Source organism: Mesoplodon bidens (assembly GCF_964165515.1).
Source record: "Mesoplodon bidens genome assembly, chromosome: X".
Lineage (NCBI taxonomy): Eukaryota > Metazoa > Chordata > Mammalia > Artiodactyla > Ziphiidae > Mesoplodon > Mesoplodon bidens.
This window is the reverse complement of record NC_138163.1, coordinates 3,003,274-3,021,977: the sequence shown is the minus strand read 5'-3', so window position 1 is coordinate 3,021,977 and position 18,704 is coordinate 3,003,274. Positions and strand designations below refer to the sequence as shown.

The following is an 18,704-nucleotide window of genomic DNA, read 5'->3' as shown; positions in this document are numbered from 1 at the left end:
TAGTTCCCCAACCAGGAAGTGCGGAGTCTTAACCACTGGACCGTCAGGGAAGTCCCCTAGCTTTCCTACTAAGATAGACATTATAGAAAAATGTACAACGATACCACTTTTCTCACTAAATTGTCTTTATCTTGCCATAGCTACTTCTCATAAAATATGCTATTTATGTTACTATGTGTGTTTACTGTCGTTCATTTTAATTTTTTTCCAGTTTTAGATTCAAAGATGATAAATATCAACAGATGTGACCCACATCTCAATAGAGATTCTCAATAATTTGGGGAGTCCTGAGACCAAAACGTTTGAGAACCACTGTTGTAGGGTTCTCCTAGGCCTTGAAGTGCCCCCAGCTCTGCCAGGCCAGGAGTGGCTCTGTGGGCTGTTGTAGTTAATGAGCTACACCCTGACCAGGGAGCTACAGCACTGGCCTGTGCCTTCAACCAGCTATGACTTACCTCCTCCTCCTGCACTTGGCTTCCTGTGGCCATGATCTTGATCATTTCGATCATCCAAGGCATCGGCCAAGTCAAATTCTTTTTCTCCAGGGGGCCCTAAAACATAAAAGACAAAGTCAGTTGGTTAAATTACAGGTATAGCTCATTTGGACACATGGCCCCAGAGAGCTCCACGGGGTCCCTCCTTAGTGCCCTCCTCAGAACAGTCGTGTTACCTGCAGGCTTTGCTGGAGCTCTGGTCGCTCCTGGTCTCCTGGTTGTGGTGGTGACATGGTCCCATCTCTCTAAAAGGGGGAAGGGGGACAGCAAGGGGAGCACAATTAGTAACAACACACAGCAGCCACTGTACAGCTCAGGGAAGTCACAGCATGAGCACAGCACTCCTGTCCTGGTCCTTGAGGTCCCTCTAATGCCTCTGAAGAATCACTCTGAGGATGACAAAGAGATGTAAGAAGGTTTACACGAGACGAGTTCTGCTTGCTTTTCTTCACAGGATGGGTGGTGAGGTGGACATGATCCCACATTTGATCTGGTGGTTAGTGGAGCTGGGACTTGAGCCCAGATCTCCAGGAGATGACCACACGCTTCAGGGGGTCCCAGAGCTTGAGCACAACCCCTGAGAGCTCCAAGCCTTGGTTGTCACCACTCTCGACCTGGCACCGTAATCACACATAATACTGCCCAGGGATGAAGTGACGTTATATTCCCAGTAGAGTATGGGAGTGTCTCATCAACTGAAAGTGGTTACAACACCAACAAAATATTTTATATAAGTGTGGTTACTGCTGTTAATACTACGTCTTTCAGCTCAACCATATTCCTTTAAAACTGTGGACTTCTTGCACATCAATTACGTAGCATGCCACACGAGTTTTCCAATAGTTTTTCTTGAACTTCAAGACTCCCATAACTGTTCCTATAATTGGAGGTAGCAGAGGGACAGGAAATTTAAGGGAAGGGAAAGGCATAGACAGTGCTGTATACAGTAAGCACTTAGAATAGAAACATCAATGTTTGCGGGGAAATAAACCTCAATGACTTTTACAGATCAATAACGTAATCCTCAAACTGCCCAGGTAAGTTACAACTTGTTACCTATCTTTTTTGGATAGAACCTTGGGGTTGTCTATGGATCAAAGAATTATAAGTCTGAATCTTCTGGAAAGAGTGTTAAAAACACAGTAAGACATGACCTGCCAGTTCTCATTAGCAATAAAGGGGGATGTCACATAATGATAAAGGATCAATCCACCAAGAACACATAACAATCATAAATGTGTATGCACCAAACAACAGAGTCTCAAAACACATGAAGCTAAAACTCACAGAGCTGAGAAAAGAAATAAACAAATCCACAAGTATAGTTGGGGACATCAATACTCTACTCTCAGCAACTGACAGAACTACTAGAATGAAAACCAGCAAGGATATAGAAGAACTAAACAACACAATCAACTAACAGGATGTAACTGGAATAATGGACACTACCCAATCGCAGCAGAGTAAGTAACTGTTTAAGCACCCATGGAATATTCACCAACAGATCACACCCTGAACCAGAAAGCAAACCTCAACAAATTTAAAAGTATTGAAGTGATAGAGAGTGGTATCTCTGACTATAATAGAATCAAACTAGAAACAACCAAACCAAAAACAAATGAGAGAAAACAAGAAAATCTCTAAACACTTGGAAATAAACAAGACACTTCTAAATAAAACAAGGGTCAATGAGAAAGTCTCAAAATGAAATTTTAAGAATAAATAGCCCTAATGAAAATGAAAATACAGCATATCAAAATATGGGAGATGTAGCTAAAGTAATGCTGAGAGAGAAGTTTATAGCGCTAAATGCTTAAATTAGAAACAAAGAAAGGTCTCAAATCAATAATCCAAGTTCCTAACCCAAGATACTAGAAAATGAAGAGCTAGATACTAGAAAAACAAACCCAAAGCAAGAAGACAGAAGGAAAAAATATAAGAGCAGAAATCAATGAAATTGAAAATAGAAAAGTAAAATAGATCAACCAAACGGCTTGTTCTTTGAAAAAGTCAGTAAAATTGATATACCTCTAACCTTACTAACAAATATAATTGAAGAAAAAACCCCCAAAATACTAATATAAGGAATGAAACAGCAGATATCATTATAGATTCTGCACTATTAAAAGGATAATAAGAAAAGGCTATGAACAACTTTATGTATTTGACAACTTAGAAGAAATGGACCAATTCCTCGAAATCCACAAACTATCACAACTCAACTCAATCCCGTGTTCACGTACTGTAAGACTAATATTGTTAAGATGACAATACTACCCAAAGTGATCTACAGATTCAGTGCAATCTCTACCAAAATCCAAAACAGTTTTTTGGGCAGACTTAGAAAACCCCATCCTAAAATTCATATGGAGTCTCAAGAGACCCCAAATAGGGCTTCCCTGGTGGCGCAGTGGTTGAGAATCTGCCTGCCAATGCAGGGGACATGGGTTCGAGCCCTGGTCTGGGAAGATCCCACATGCCGCGGAGCAACTGGGCCTGTGAGCCACAATTACTGAGCCTGTGCATCTGGAGCCTGTGCTCCGCAACAAGAGAGGCCGCGATAGTGAGAGGCCCGCGCACTGCAATGAAGAGTGGCCCCCGCTTGCCACAACTAGAGAAAGCCCTCGCACGGAAACGAAGACCCAACACAGCCATAAATAAATAAATAAATAAATAAATAAATAAATAAATAAAGCAAACTGTCAACAAGTAAAAATAAACACTGTAAAAAAAAAAAAAAGAGAGAGAGACCCCAAATAGACAAAAGAATCTTGAAAAAGAAGAACTCACTTTCCTGATTTCAAAACTTACTACAAAGCTACAGTAATCAAAACAGTGTGGTACTGGCATACGAACAGACATATAGACTAATGGAACAGAACAGAAAGCCCAGACATAACTCTATGGTCAATAGGTTCTTGACAAGGGTACCAAGAAACTGAATATCCACATGCCAAAGAATGAAGCTGGGCCCTTACCTTACACCATATATAAAAATTAATTAAAAATGGATCAAAGTCCTAAACATTAAGAGCTAAAACTATAAAACTCTTAGGAAAAAACATAGGGGAAAATCTTCATGATATTCGATTTGGTAATCACTTCTTGGATATGACACCAAAAGCATAGGCAACAAAAGGAATAATAGATAAAGTGGCCCTCATCAAAAGTAAAGCCTTGGGCTTCCCTGGTGGCGCAGTGGTTGAGAGTCCGCCTGCCGATGCAGGGGACATGGGTTCGTGCCCCGGTCCGGGAAGATCCCACATGCCGCGGAGCGGCTGGGCCCGTGAGCCATGGCCGCTGAGCCTGCGCGTCCGGAGCCTGTGCTCCGCAACGGGAGAGGCCACAACAGTGAGAGGCCCGCATACCGCAAAAACAAAAACAAACAAACAAAAAAAAGTAAAGCCTTTTGTGCAAAGGACACTATCAAGAGAATAAAAAAACAATCCCAGAATAAGAGAATATATTTATAAATCATATATCCAGTAAGAGATTAAAATCCAGACTATATAAAGAACTCCTACAACAATTAGAAAAATGAGATTTAAAGATGGGCAAAGAACTTGAATAGACATATCTTCAAAGAAGATATACAAGTGGTCAATAAGCACATGAAAAATGCTCAAAGTCATTGGTCATTAGGGAAATACAAATCAAATCCATGAGGAGATACCACTTCACATATCATTAGGATGGCTATTATCAAAAGAAAAATGAAAAATAACAAATGTTGGTGAGGATGTGGAGAAATTGGAACCCTGGTATGTTGCTGGTGGGAATGTATAAAATGGTGCAGCTGCAGTGGAAAACACTTTGGTGATTACTCAAAAATTTAAACGTAGAATTACTATATGATCCTTTGATTCCACCTCTAAGTATAAGCCCAAAAGGACTGAAGGCAGGGACTCAAACAGATAGCTGCACAATGTTCAATACAGCACTATTCACAACAGACAAAAGGTAGAAACAACTCAAATGTCTGCCAATTTATAAACAGATAAAATATGGTATATACACACAATGGAATATTACTCAGCCTTATAAAGGAATGAAATTCTGATACATGCAACAACATGGATAAACTTTGAAAACATTATGCTAAGTGAAATAAGCCAGACATAAAAGGACATATCTTGTCTGATTCCACTTATTTCAGGTACCTAGAATGGGAAAATTCTTAGAGACAGAAAGTAGAACAGAGGTTAGCAGGGGTTCAGGGTAGAGGAAAATGAGGAGTTACTGTTTACTGGGTACAGAGTTTCTGTTTGGGATGAGGAGAAAGTTCTGGAAATGGATAGTGGTGATGGTTGTACAACATTGGGAATGTACTTAATGCCAATGAACTGTACATTTAAAATGGTTAAAATGGTAAATTCTATGTTAGTATGTTTACCACAATAAAAAAATAATTCAACCTAGATGAAAACACAATATGAATATTTCTATAACCATTAATGAAACAGAATTTTTAATTTAAAAGCTCCTAAAAAAGAAATTTCCAGGCTTTTTGATGGTTTCACTGGTAAATTTTACCAAGCATTTAAAGAGGAATTAACACCAATTTTATAAAACCTCTTCCAGAAAATAAAGAGGAGGGATATTTCCCAAATTATTTTATGAGGCCAGCATTAACCTGATAATAAACACAGAAAAAGACTGTATTAAGAAAAAAACTACAGCCCAGTCTCTCTCATGAACTAATATATAAAATCCTCAACAAAATATTAGCAAACTAAACAGAATGTATAGAAAGAATTATACATCATGAACAAATGGGACTTGTTCTAGTTATGCAAGGCTGGATCAACATTTGAAAAACAATGTGCCCTACAGTATCAGCAGCCTAAAGAAGAAAAAAATCATATACAGGCATACCTCGGAGATATTGTGGGGATGGTTCCAGACCACTGCAATAAAGCGAATATTAATAAAGCAAGTCACATGATTTTTTTTGGTTTCCCAGTGCACATAAAATTATGTTTACACTATACTGTAGTCTATTAAAGTGCAACAGCATTATGTCCCAAAAAAATGTATGTACCTTAATTAAAAAATATTTTATTACTAAAAAATGCTATCCATAATCTGAGCCTTCAGGGTTCAAGCCCTGGTCCGGGAAGATCCCACATGCCACGGAGCAACTAAGCCCGTGCGCCACAACTACTGAAGCCTGCGTGACTAGAGCCTGTGCTCTGCAACAAGAGAAGCCTGTGCACAGCAACGAAGAACCAACGCAGCCAAAATAAATTAATTAATTAATTAAAAAATATATTTTATTACTAAAAAATGCTATCCATAATCTGAGCTTTCAGGGAGTAGTAATCTTTTTGCAACAGGAACATCAAAGATCGCTTATGGGCCTCCCTGGTGGCGCAGTGGTTGAGAGTCCGCCTGCCGATGCAGGGGATACGGGTTCGTGCCCCGGTCTGGGGGGATCCCATATGCCGCGGAGCGGCTGGGCCCGTGAGCCATGGCCGCTGAGCCTGCGCATCCGGAGCCTGTGCCCCGCAACGGGAGAGGCCACAACAGTGAGAGGCCCGCGTACCGCAAAAAAAAAAAAAAAAAAAAAAAAAAAAAAAAAAAAAAAAAAGATCGCTTATCACAGACCACAGCAAATATAATAATAATGAAAAAGTTTCAAATAGTTTTGAATTACCAACATGTGACGCAGAGACACGAAGTAAGCAAATGCTGTTGGAAAAATGGCACCGATAGACTGGCTCAACGCAGGGTCACCACAAAACTTCAATTTGTAAAAACACAATATCTGCAAAGTGCAATAAAGTGAAGTGCAATAAAACGAGGTCTGCCTGTAATCTTATCAACATGGAAAATCCAATACCCATTTATGAAAAAAATTCAGCAAATTAGGAATAGAGGGAAGTACCTCAACTTCATAGAGAGCATCTAGAAAACACCCATAGCTCTTGTCAGACTTAATGGTGAAAGACTGAACACTCTCTCCTAAAGATCAGGAACAGGCCAAGGACATTGTTCTCACCACTCTTATTTAACATAGCATGGGAGGTTCAACATTGCAACACGAAATAAAAGACATACAGATTGGGAAGGAAGAAATAAACCTATCCCTATTTGCCGATGACATGATCATCTACATAGAAAATTCCAAGAAACCTACAAAAAACGATTCCTAGAATCAGAAAGTGACTTCAGCAAGGTCTCATGATATAGGAGCAACAAATATCAAAATCAATCATATAATAGCAATGAACATACAGAATCTAAAATTAAAACACATAACCATTTTAAATTGTTCCAAAGAAAATGAAATACTTAGCTGTACACTTGAAAAACATGTACAGGACCTGCAGGCTGAAAATTACAATATGCTTATGAGCGAAATCAAAGAAGACATAAATAAATGGAGAGACATACTGTGTTCATGGATTTGAAGACTCCCTTAAAGACATCAACTCTCCCCAAATTCATCTACATATTTAACATAAGTCCTATTAAAATCCCAGCCAGCTTTCTCTAGACATAAATAAACTTATTCTAAAACTTGTATAGAAAAGCACAGGCCCTAGAATGGCTAAAACAACCTTGAGAAAGAAGAATAAAGTGGGGGGAAATCAGCCTACCCAGTATTAAGGCTTACTTCATGGTTACAGTAATCAAGACAGTGGCAGAAGGGTAGACACACAGAGCAGTACAACAGAATGAACTACCTAGAAAGACCTGCCCAAATATGCTCAAGAGACTTCTGTTAAAGGTGCAAAAGCCACTCAATGGAGGAAGGACAGCCTTTCCAACAAAAGGTGCTGGAGCAACCAGGCATCTATAGGCAAAAATAATGAACCTTGATCTAATTCTCACACACCTCATACAAACCCTAACTCAAAATTGATGACTTTTTTGGGTCTTAAATGTAAATCTATAGAACTTTCAGAAGGAATGATATGAGAAAAATCTTCAGGACTAAGGGCTTGGTGAAGAATTCATAGACTTGACCATAAAACCATGATCCACAAAAGAAAAAAATGAATAAATCAGACGTCATCAAAATTAAAAATTTCCTTTTGTGAAAGACTCTATTAAGAAGATGAAAAGACAAGCTATAGAGTAAAAGAAAATATTTGCAAAACACATACCCATCTAAGGACTAGTGTCTAGAATATATGAAGAGCTCTCAAAATTGAACAGTAAAATCAAACAATCTGATTAAAATGGGCAAAAGACATGAAGAGACATTTCACTGAAGGGTTTACACGAATGGTCAATAAGCACATGCAATCAGGGAAATGCAAACTAAAACCACAATGAGGTATCACTACACACCAATCAGAATGACTAAAAAAAAATAGTGATAACACTAAGTGCTGACAAGGATGCAGAGAAAGTGGATCACTCATTTATTGCTGGTGGGAATATAAAATGGTACAGCTAGTCTGGGACACAGGTTGGCAATATTCTTAAAAAACTAACCCTACAACTACCATAGAACCCAGCAATTACCAACCTGGGCATTTATCCCAGAGAAATGAAAACTCATGCTCATACAAAAACCTAGAGCCCAAAACTGGAAACAACACAGATGACCTTCATAAATAAACTATAGTACATCTACATCATGGAATACTATTCAGCAAGGAAAAGCAACCAACTATTGATACATGCAATGCCTTGGATGGACCTCAAGGGAATTATGCTGAGTGAAAAAAAGCCAATCCCCAAACATTACATACTACATGATTTCATTTACATAACATTTTCTAAATTGCCAAATGCTATAGATGGAGAAAAGATTAGTGCTTAGGGACAGGAAATGGGGGTGGGCACAGCAGAAGGGAGATAGTTGTTTTTATAAAGCACAGCAAGAGGGTCTTTGTGATCATGGAATTGTTCTCTGTCTGGACTATCATGGTGGATATATGAACCTACACAGGTGATAAAACTGCATAGACGTGAAGACAGACACGAGTACAAGTAAACGGAACATCTGAATAAGATCACTAGATTATATCAACGTCAATATCCTGGTTGTGACATTGTACTATAATTTTTCAGGTGTTACCATTGGGAACTGGTATAGTGCGATGGGATCTCTCTGGAGTATTTCTTACACCTTCATGTGAATTTTACAGTTAGCTCTGAAGAAAATGTCAATCAAAAAATAGTTAAAGATTGATTTGAGCATCACAGTCATTTCTGATAGGGAAGAAAAAAAAGGTCTGACACGTAAATGGCTGGTCTTCAGGGGTGCACAAATGTCTATTATCGACCTTAAAAACTAACGAGCAAATCGTGTAGACCTCACCTTAGGCGAAAAGAGCAGTAGGGAAGAACATCTAGAAGGGAGGCGGTATGTACAAAGACGTTTTCCAGACAAATGAAGCCGATTCCTTCCTGATCCCAATGGTTCATACAACACTGAAAATCTTCCAGAGAGAATATCTTTACAGAGCAAACAGCACAGCTGTTTTTCTCTTTGAAATGAAGATACAATGTACACACTTCCTAGAGGGAACGGGTCACTGCTTTTCTGTTATCACACTGTGCCTACCTCTTAAAGACCAGTCCCCTTTTCAGCTTTCTAGATCACTGGAGCGAATCTTCCATGGACTAGGAAACTGCCCAGCAGACCAGCATGCACAACAAGCTGAAGCTTGGACTTCTGGTTCTGAGGGACCGTGACAGGCCTCAGGGGCAGGCCGACCTGCGGATGAGGAGGCCTGTGCCAGCAGCTCTACAGCCAGGTGCACGAACTGACCCTACACTCACCTTCAGGTCATCACCACCTTCCTGGGCAAACACTTCTAAGAGCCACACACACAGAGGAAGAGGCCCTTGGGGTGAAGCCAGAATGCCTGGGCCCGGGCCAGCTACACTGCTGGCTTATTATAAACATTAATATATGCTCAGTAGAAAAACAAATCCAATGGTGTAGAATCCTAAGAAAGAAAATATAAAAGGCAGCCAAATCTATCCCCACAGGTAGCTATTCTCAATCTTTTCAGATCTGCATGTGTCTGTCTCGTTCTCTCTCCATGTCTCTGTGTGTGTGTGCCCCTCTCTCTGTCTCTCTCTCTTCCATGTCTCTCTCCGTGTCTGTCTGTGTCTCCCTGTCTTTCTCTCCCTGTGTCTCTCTCCCCGTCTGTGTGTGTGTGTGTCCGTGTCTCTGTTCGCATCTCTCTCTGTGTGTCTTTCTCTGCATGTCTCTCTTTCTGTGTCTCTCTCTGCCCATATGTCTCTCTGCATGTCCGTGTCTTTCTGCATGCATGTCTGTGTGTCTGTGTTCACATACACTTAAATTTGATAGAAATCAATTCATACTATATATATCCTGTTCTGTAACTTGCTTTTCTCATGCCAGTTCCAGAGATCTACCTTATTCTTTGAAATGGCTGCAGACTATGAATGGCTTAGAATTTATGTATTCAACTGTGTTATTTAAGAGTGTTTTAATTTTTGGCTGATACAAAACACAAGAAAGCTGCAAACACCATTTCAAATGTACCTCTGCACACATGCATAACTGTACCCAGACGGAAAATGCTTTGAAGTAGAACTGCTCAAAGATTTTATCAAATTGCCCTCTCAAAAGGTTGAACTAATTTATACAACTGTCTAGAGAAGTGAAACTGTAAAGGTATGGCTCAATACAACAGAAGACATATAAAATGATCTTCCTGCTCGCCCCAACTCCACAAATACATGTTCACTGCACATTAACATTGACGAGATCATGGATTCGAACGAAAACACACTGATGCCACATAAATATGTAAGGGCATCTTCTCAGTCAGTAGTTCACAAAGAGTGTTCCATGGACCGCAGGGGTCTGTCAGGTCATAACTATTTTCATAATCATCCTCAAATGTCCTTTGCCCTTTTTACAGGGTTGACATTTGCACTGTGATACAAATGGCAATGGTGAATAAACCTCCCGGCCCTTTGCCTGAACCAAGGAAGTAAGGAGCACCAAACGCTATGAGAAGTCGTTAGATCCTTCGCTACTTGAAAATAGCTGTCGAGACTCCGCCCCCTGGTGTACACACCATGTATAATCCCAGCCTGCTGAGTGCGGGAGGGACCGAGTTACTTCCATGACCAGGTTATGACATGGCAGAGGTGAAGGGATTTTGCAGATACAATTAAGATGCCCAATCCGTATGACTGAATTACTCAAAAGGCAGAATATTCTGGGTGATTTGGACATAATCAAGTGAGCCCTTGAAAAGAGGGCTGTAGGCCTTCCCTGAGCTAACATTAGAGGTAGCAGACTCTCATTCTTTTGCTGACCTTGAAGAAGCAAGTGGCCATGAGTTCTACAGCTGCACAGAATGGAATTCTGCCAACAATCCCAACCTGTGGATATGTCACCTTATGTGGGAAAAGGGACTTGGCAGATGTGAGTAAGCTAAGCACCTTGAGATGGGGAGACTGTTCTGAATCATCTAGGCTGGCCCAATGTGATCACAGGAATACTAGTAAGAGAACGAAGCCAGCAGGAGAGTCAAGGAAGGAGATGTGATGATGGAAGCAGGGGTGAGAGTGAGAGAGAAATCTGAGGTTGCTATTCTGTTGGCTTTGAAGATGGAGGAGGTATCCAACAAGGCAAAACTGCAGGCAAAGGCAAGGAAAACAGGCTAGAGCTTCCAAAAGGAAGACAGCCCTGCCCGTACCTTCACTGTAGCCCAGTGAAACCCAAATCATATTTCTCACCTCTGGAACTATAAGATAATCAATTTGTGCTGTTTTAAGCCAGCACATTCTTGTAATTTATTACAACAGCAATAGGAAATACCTAAATAAATACCTAAAACTGTGGAAGCAACTTTGGAATCGAGTAATAGACAAAAAGCTGGAAGAATTTTGAGAAGCATGATCGAAAAAGCCTGACTGCCTTGAGCCAATTTAGTAGAAATACGGAGTTAACAACTAGTAACAGCTAGTGAGGATTCAGAAGGAGGTCAGGAACATAGTAGAGGAAACCTATATCATACTAGGGAACACCTAAATCATCATGCACAGACTGTTGACTGAAATGTGGATGTTAAAGGCTTTGCCAGTGAGGTCTCAGATGGGACCAAAGAAAATGTTATTGGATGCTAGAGGAAAGAAGATCCTTACCATGTAGTGGCAGAAAACTTGGCTGAACTGTGCATCCTGTAGTTACGTGGAAAGCAGAACTTCTAAACAATGAACTTGGCTGTTTTAGCTGAGGAGATTTTCAAGTAAAGTGTTAGGGGTATGGCCTATTTTCTTTTTGCTGTTCATAGTAAAATGCAAGAGGAAAGGAAGAGATTGAAGGAAAAACTCTTGAGCAAAAAGGAACCATGACTTGATGATTTGGAAAATTTTCAACCTATCCCAATTGCCAAAAAATGCTAAAATGAGGGGACTCACTGTCAAGAAAGCATGCTCTGGGGAGAAAGTCAATGGTGTGGCTGAAAAACATTATATGAGTACCTTGGAAGGGTCAAAAGGTCAGATTAAACATAAGATTATTCATGGATCCCCTTTGCCATCTCAGCAGAAGCCAGAAGTATAGATGGCATTATCCAAGAAAGATCTGTGGAGGAGCCTCTTTCCCAGTGGGGTGATCACCACTATATACATGGGAAACCCACAGAGTTCTTGAGAATTTTAGAAGAGCAGGAACACTGCCAGCCTGGAATTAAAAGGGGCAGAAAGAGAAAAAAAATGTAAGAAGGATGTTAGACTCCCCAAATTCTACAGGCAGAAAATAGGCTGATATAACTACTCAGCTGCAAACATGTGCTATTTTTCCTGAAAAAGGAAGGCTGATTCTGAGGGCAGAGCTGCAAACTCAGAACATAGAGCTGTGAAACAGAGTGCTTCATCCCTAGGCCTGGAACCTAAAGGACTTGGATTTGGGAATTTCTTGAGACTGGTGATGTCTTTTTTTTTCTTTTTTTTTTTTTTCACTTAAAGCTTGAAATCTTTTTGCCTGATGTTTTCTCACTTTTGTAAATGGAATGCCTATAACCGTTATTTTATGCCTGTCCATGGTATTTTGGGGAGCAGATAACTTGTTTCTTGACTTTCATAGGTTTGTAGATGGAGAAGTGTTATAGCCAAAGCTTCACCCATGCCTGACTTATATAATTTAGATGATGAGATTTGGGACGTTTCTGCTTATGAAATTATGATGAAATTTTGCAATTTGAGTTGACGATGTAATGGGATGAAACTTTTAAAGAAGTTGGAATGGACAATGTATTTTGCCGGTGGAAGGGACATGAAGATTTGTGAGCCAGATGACAGATGTGTTAGCATTAAAATGTCGCCCCCAAGATGTCAATGTCCTAATTCCCAGAACCTGTGAATATGTTACCTTATATGGCAAAAGGTTTTGCAGGTGTTTTTAAATCAAGGACACTGAGATGGGGAGACTATCCTGGATTATCTGGGTGGGTCTGGTGTAATCACAACAGTCCTTAAAAGAGAAATAGAGAAGCAGGAGGGTCACAGTCAAAGTAAAGATGTGATGACAAAAGTAGGGGTGAGAGAGAGAAAGATCTGAAGATGCTACCCTACACTGCTGGCTCTGAAGATAGGGAGACAGGGCCATGAGCCAAAGAAGGCATCCTGAAGAAGCTGGAAAAGGCAAGGAAACAAGAGACTCTACAGACTCTACTAATTCTGTAGAGTCTCCAGAAAAAGAAACAGCCCTGCTGACACATGGATTTTAGCTCACTGTGATCCATTTTGGATTTCTGGCCTCAATAATTATAAGATAATAAATGTGTGTTTTTTAAGCCACCAAGTTGCCGGTAACTCGTTAGAGCAGCAACAGGAAACTAACACAACCTCAAACTTCAGATGAGACTCTAGCCTCAGATGACACCTGCATGGCAGCCTCGTAGGAGATACAGAGCAGAGGACCCAGCTAAATAGAACCCAAACTCCTGACCCAGGCAAATAAGAGAACGAATGGAAATTGTGTTAACTCAATAATTTATGGTAACTGATTATGAGGCAATATAAAATTAATAGGAGGAAGTAGCAAAAATATTACATTAGCGCTCAACCTCGAGTATATCAACTTTTTAACATTCTGTGTTATGAATTGGGAAGGATTGTTAAAGCATTCTAGATGCACACCAAAGCATCACAGGTGACTTGAGGAAGGTCACCTGTGTGATTGTTTCAGTTTTCGGCTGAATTAGCTGCTTTGCTCATGGGAGAACAAATTTATTTCAAAGAGTAAATTATAGCAAACTGTGTCTATTCATATTTGAACATTTGCCAAATTTTTCTTTTGAAAATGAATTAAATGAGCCTGTCAATTCAAGGAAATCAACCGACAGTATTAGCTGACAGTAAGAAAATTTAGCTTTCAAAAAATATACACAACTTTGGAAAACGTGTAACTGGCACCATGAGCCTGTCAGCTTCCCAATAAAGACTTTTCCTATCAGATCACTGGTGATACTAACAAATATGACTTTTGAATACTGCATAAGGAAAGGTGTCATCATTTGAAAGCTCAACATAACTCAGGACACTAACGTTTTCCAGATAACTTATGTAGGACATTACAAAAGCATGAATGGGCAAAACATTCATTCAAAGGGTAAGAAAGTCCAATGAGGTCCAATGAAAACAAATAAGGAAAGTTCACTGATATGACACTTAGCCTGAAGAAACCACAGCTTCTCCAGTCCTGGTGTCTAAATGTGCATGTGAACACTGATAAAAAAACAACAACAACAACAACATCCATTTAGGATAAAAAACCTGCAGAAAGTAGGCACAGAGGGAACTTTTCTCAACGTAATAAAGGCCATATATGACAAACCCATGGCCAACATCGTCCTCAATGGTGGAAAACTGAAACCATTTCCACTAAGATCAGGAAAAAGACAAGGTTGCCCACTCTCACCACTCTTATTCAACACAGTTTTGGAAGTTTTAGCCACAGAAATCAGAGAAGAAAAGGAAATAAAAGGAATCCAAATCGGAATAGAAGTAAAGCTGTCACTGTTTGCAGATGACATGATACTATACATACAGAATCCTAAAGATGCTACCGAAAAACTACTAGCTAATCAAGGAATATGGTAAAGGAGCAGGATACAAAATTAATGCACAGAAGTCTCTGGCATTCCTGCACACTAATGATGAAAAATCTGAAAGTGAAATCAAGGAAACACTCCCATTTACCATTGCAACAAATAGAATAAAATATCTAGGAATAAAGCTACCTAGGGAGACAAAAGACCTGTATGCAGAAAATTATAAGACACTGATGAAAGAAATTAAAGATGACAGAAACAGATGGAGAGATGTACCATGTTCTTGGATTGGAAGAATCAACATTGTGGAAATGATTTTACTACCCAAAGCAATCTACAGATTCAGTGCAATCCCTATCAAACTATCACTAGCATTTTTCACAGAACTAGAACGAAAAATTTCACAATTTGTATGGAAACACAAAAGACCCTGAATAGCCAAAGCAATCTTGAGAAAGAAAAATGGAGCTGGAGGAATCAGGCTCCCTGACTTCAGACTATACTACAAAGCTACAGTAATCAAGACAGTATGGTACTGGCACAAAAATAGAAATATAGATCAATGGAACAGGATAGAAAGCCCAGAGATAAACCCACGCACATATGGTCAACTTATCTTTGATAAAGGAGGCAGGAATGTACAGTGGAGAAAGGACAGCCTCTTCAATAAGTGGTGCTGGGAAAACTGAACAGGTACATGTAAAACTATGAGATTAGATCACTCCCTAACACCATACACAAAAATAAGCTCAAAATGGATTAAAGACCTAAATGTAAGGCCAGACACTATCAAAGTCTTAAAGGAAAACATAGGCAGAACACTCTATGACATAAATCACAGCAAGATCCTTTTTGACCCACCTCTTAGAGAAATGGAAATAGAAACAAAAATAAACAAATGGGACCTGATGAAACTTCAAAGCTTTTGCACAGCAAAGGAAACCGTACACAAGACCAAAAGACAACCCTCAGAATGGGAGAAAATATTTGCAAATGAAGCAACTGACAAAGGATTAATCTACAAAATTTACAAGCAGCTCATGCAGCTCAATATCAAAAAAAACAAACAACCCAATCCAAAAATGGGCAGAAGACCTAAATAGACATTTCTCCAAAGATATACAGACTGCCAACAAACACATGAAAGAATGCTCAACATCATTAATCATTAGAGAAATGCAAATCAAAACAACAATGATATATCATCTCACACCAGTCAGAATGACCATCATCAAAAAATCTAGAAACAGTAAATGCTGGAGACGGTGTGGATAAAAGGGAACACTCTTGCACTGCTGGTGGGAATGTGAATTGGTACAGCCACTACGGAGAACAGTATGGAGGTTCCTTTAAAAACTACAAATAGAACTACCATGTGACCCAGCAATCCCACTACTGGGCATATACCCTGAGAAAACAGTAATTCAAAAAGAGTCATGTACCAAAATGTTCATTGCAGCTCTATTTACAATAGCCCGGAGATGGAAACAACCTAAATGTCCATCATCCGATGAATGGATAAAGAAGATGTGGCACATATATACAATGGAATATTACTCAGCCAAAAAAGAAATGAAATTGAGCTATTTGTAATGAGGTGGATAGACCTAGAGTCTGTCATACAGAGTGAAGTAAGTCAGAAAGAGAAAGACAAGTACCATATGCTAACACATATATATGGAATCTAAGAAAAAAAAAAGGTCATGAAGAACCTAGGGGTAAGATGGGAATGGAGACACAGACCTGCTAGAGAATGGACTTGAGGATATGGGGAGGGGGAAGGGTAAGATGTGACAAAGCAACACTTACACTACCAAACGTAAGGTAGATAGCTAGTGGGAAGCAGCCGCATAGCACAGGGAGATCAGCTCGGTGCTTTGTGACCATCTAGAGGGGAGGGATAGGGAGGGTGGGAGGGAGGGAGATGCAAGAGGGAAGAGATATGGGAAAATGTGTATATGTATAACTGAATCACTTTGTTATACAGCAGAAACTAGCACACCATTGTAAAGCAATTATACTCCAATAAAGATGTTAAAAAAATAAAATAAAGTAGAGCAGATAAATACTAAAAAAAAAAGAATAAGCAGGAGTGGCTATATTAATAGTGGATAAGGGATACTTCAGAGCAAGGAAAGTGCTAGAGAAGAAAAAAGGGACATAACGATAAGAGGATAAACCTATCAGGAAGACATCATGATCCTAAATTTGGATGCACCAAAAAATCAGACTCAAAATACATGAGGTGGAAACAGAGAGCTAAGAGGAGATACAAATCCACAACTACAGTTGGGGAATTCAACACCCTACTCACAGCAACTGACAGAACTACTAGACAAAAAATCATCAAGGATGTTGAAGAACCAGTAAACACAACCAACCATCAACATCTAAGTGACATATAGAGAACAGTTCACCCAACAACAATAGTTATAATGATGGAACTGTTCTGTGCCTGCCTATCATGGCAAATACACAAAACTGCACATGTGATAAAACTGCAAAAAACTAAGCACACACACACACAGAAGTGAGTACAAGTAAAAACTGGGAAATGTGAATAAAATGGTTGTGACAAACAAAAACAAACACAAAGATACAAAGAACAGAATAGTCATTACCAAAGTGGGGGCGGGGTATGAAATGGGTAAAGGGAATCAACTATATGGTGATGGAGGAAACTAAATTTTTGGTGGTGAGCACCCTGTAGTGTATACAGAAGTAGAAATATAAGGTTGTACACATGAAACTTATATAATGTTATAAGCCAATGCTGCCTCAATAAAAACCAAATTTTAAAAAATACGAGTTTTTTTAAAAAACAAACAAAAAATGTTTGTGATATTATAGTACAATTTGCAACATGTTACCACTGGGGAAAACTAGGTGAAGGGAATAACGGCTCTTTCTGTAGTATTTCCTACAACTACATGTAAATCTGTAATTATCTAAAAATAAATTTGTTAAAAGTAGGCAAAGGGGACGTCCCTGGTGGCGCAGTGGTTAAGAATCCACCTGCCGGGCCTCCCTGGTGGCGCAGTGGTTGAGAGTCCGCCTGCCGATGCAGGGGATACGGGTTCGTGCCCCGGTCTGGGAGGATCCCATATGCCGCGGAGCGGCTGGGCCCGTGAGCCATGGCCGCTGAGCCTGCGCATCCGGAGCCTGTGCCCCGCAACGGGAGAGGCCACAACAGTGAGAGGCCCGCGTACCGCAAAAAAAAAAAAAAAAAAAAAAGAAGAATCCACCTGCCAATGCAGGGAACATGGGTTTGAGCCCTGGTCTAGGAAGATCTCACATGCTGCAGAGCAACTAAGCCCGTGTGCCACAAGTACTGAGCCTGCGCTCTAGAGCCCGCGAGCCACAACTACTGAGCCCACGTGCCACAACTACTGAAGCCCGTGTGCCTAGAGCCTGTGCTCCGGAACAAGAGAAGCCACCGCAGTGAGAAGCCCACGCACTGCCATGAAGAGTAGCCCCCGCTCACCACAACTAGAGAAAGCCCACACGCAGCAACGAAGACCCAACACATCCAAAAATAAATAAATAAAAATAAATAAAGTACAAAAAATAAAAGTAGGCAAAGGGAAAGTTGAGAATCAAGGTTATTTTGTCAAAAAAGCTTTGACAGTTAAACATCTGGACATCAGCAGCACAGAGAAACTTAGAAAATATAGAGTTGGACTCTTCCACTGTTGGTGGGAATGTAAACTGATACAGTCACTATGGAGAACAGTACGGAGGGGTTCCTTAAAAAACAGAAAATAGAACTACCATATGACCCAGCAATCCCACTACTGGGCATATACCCTGAGAAAACCATAATTCAAAAAGAGACGTGTATCCCAATGTTCATTGCAGCACTATTTACAATAGCTAGGACACAGAACCAACCGAAGTGTCCATCGACAATGAATGGATAAAGAAGATGTGGCACATATATACAAGGGAATATTACTCAGCCATAAAAAGAAACGAAATTGAGTTATTTGTAGTGAGGTGGATGGACCTAGAGTCTGTCATACAGAGTACAGTAAATCAGAAAGGGAAAAACAAATACAGTATGCTAACACATATATACGGGATCTAAAAAAAAAGGTTCTGAAGAACCTAGGGGCAGGACAGGAATAAAGATACAGATGTAGAGATTGGACTTGAGGACAAGGGGAGGGGGAAGGGTAAGCTGGGACAAAGTGAGAGAGTGGCA

At 40.0% G+C, this 18,704-nt stretch overlaps 1 protein-coding gene across 3 annotated transcripts in view; it reads right to left on the bottom strand.

Annotated features, from left to right (window-relative positions):
• Nucleotides 1-18,704, bottom strand: part of CD99L2 (CD99 molecule like 2) — a 111,020-nt gene that overhangs the window by 25,491 nt on the left and 66,825 nt on the right. For 2 of the 3 annotated variants that reach the window (XM_081221660.1, XM_081221659.1), the window contains exons 5-6: nt 671-739; nt 456-551 (exon numbers count right to left, since the gene is read on the bottom strand). In XM_081221660.1, the coding sequence (XP_081077786.1) occupies nt 456-551; nt 671-739 (165 nt within the window). The remainder of the gene's footprint in view (nt 1-455; nt 552-670; nt 740-18,704) is intronic. The other variant, XM_081221661.1, reaches the window with a different exon arrangement.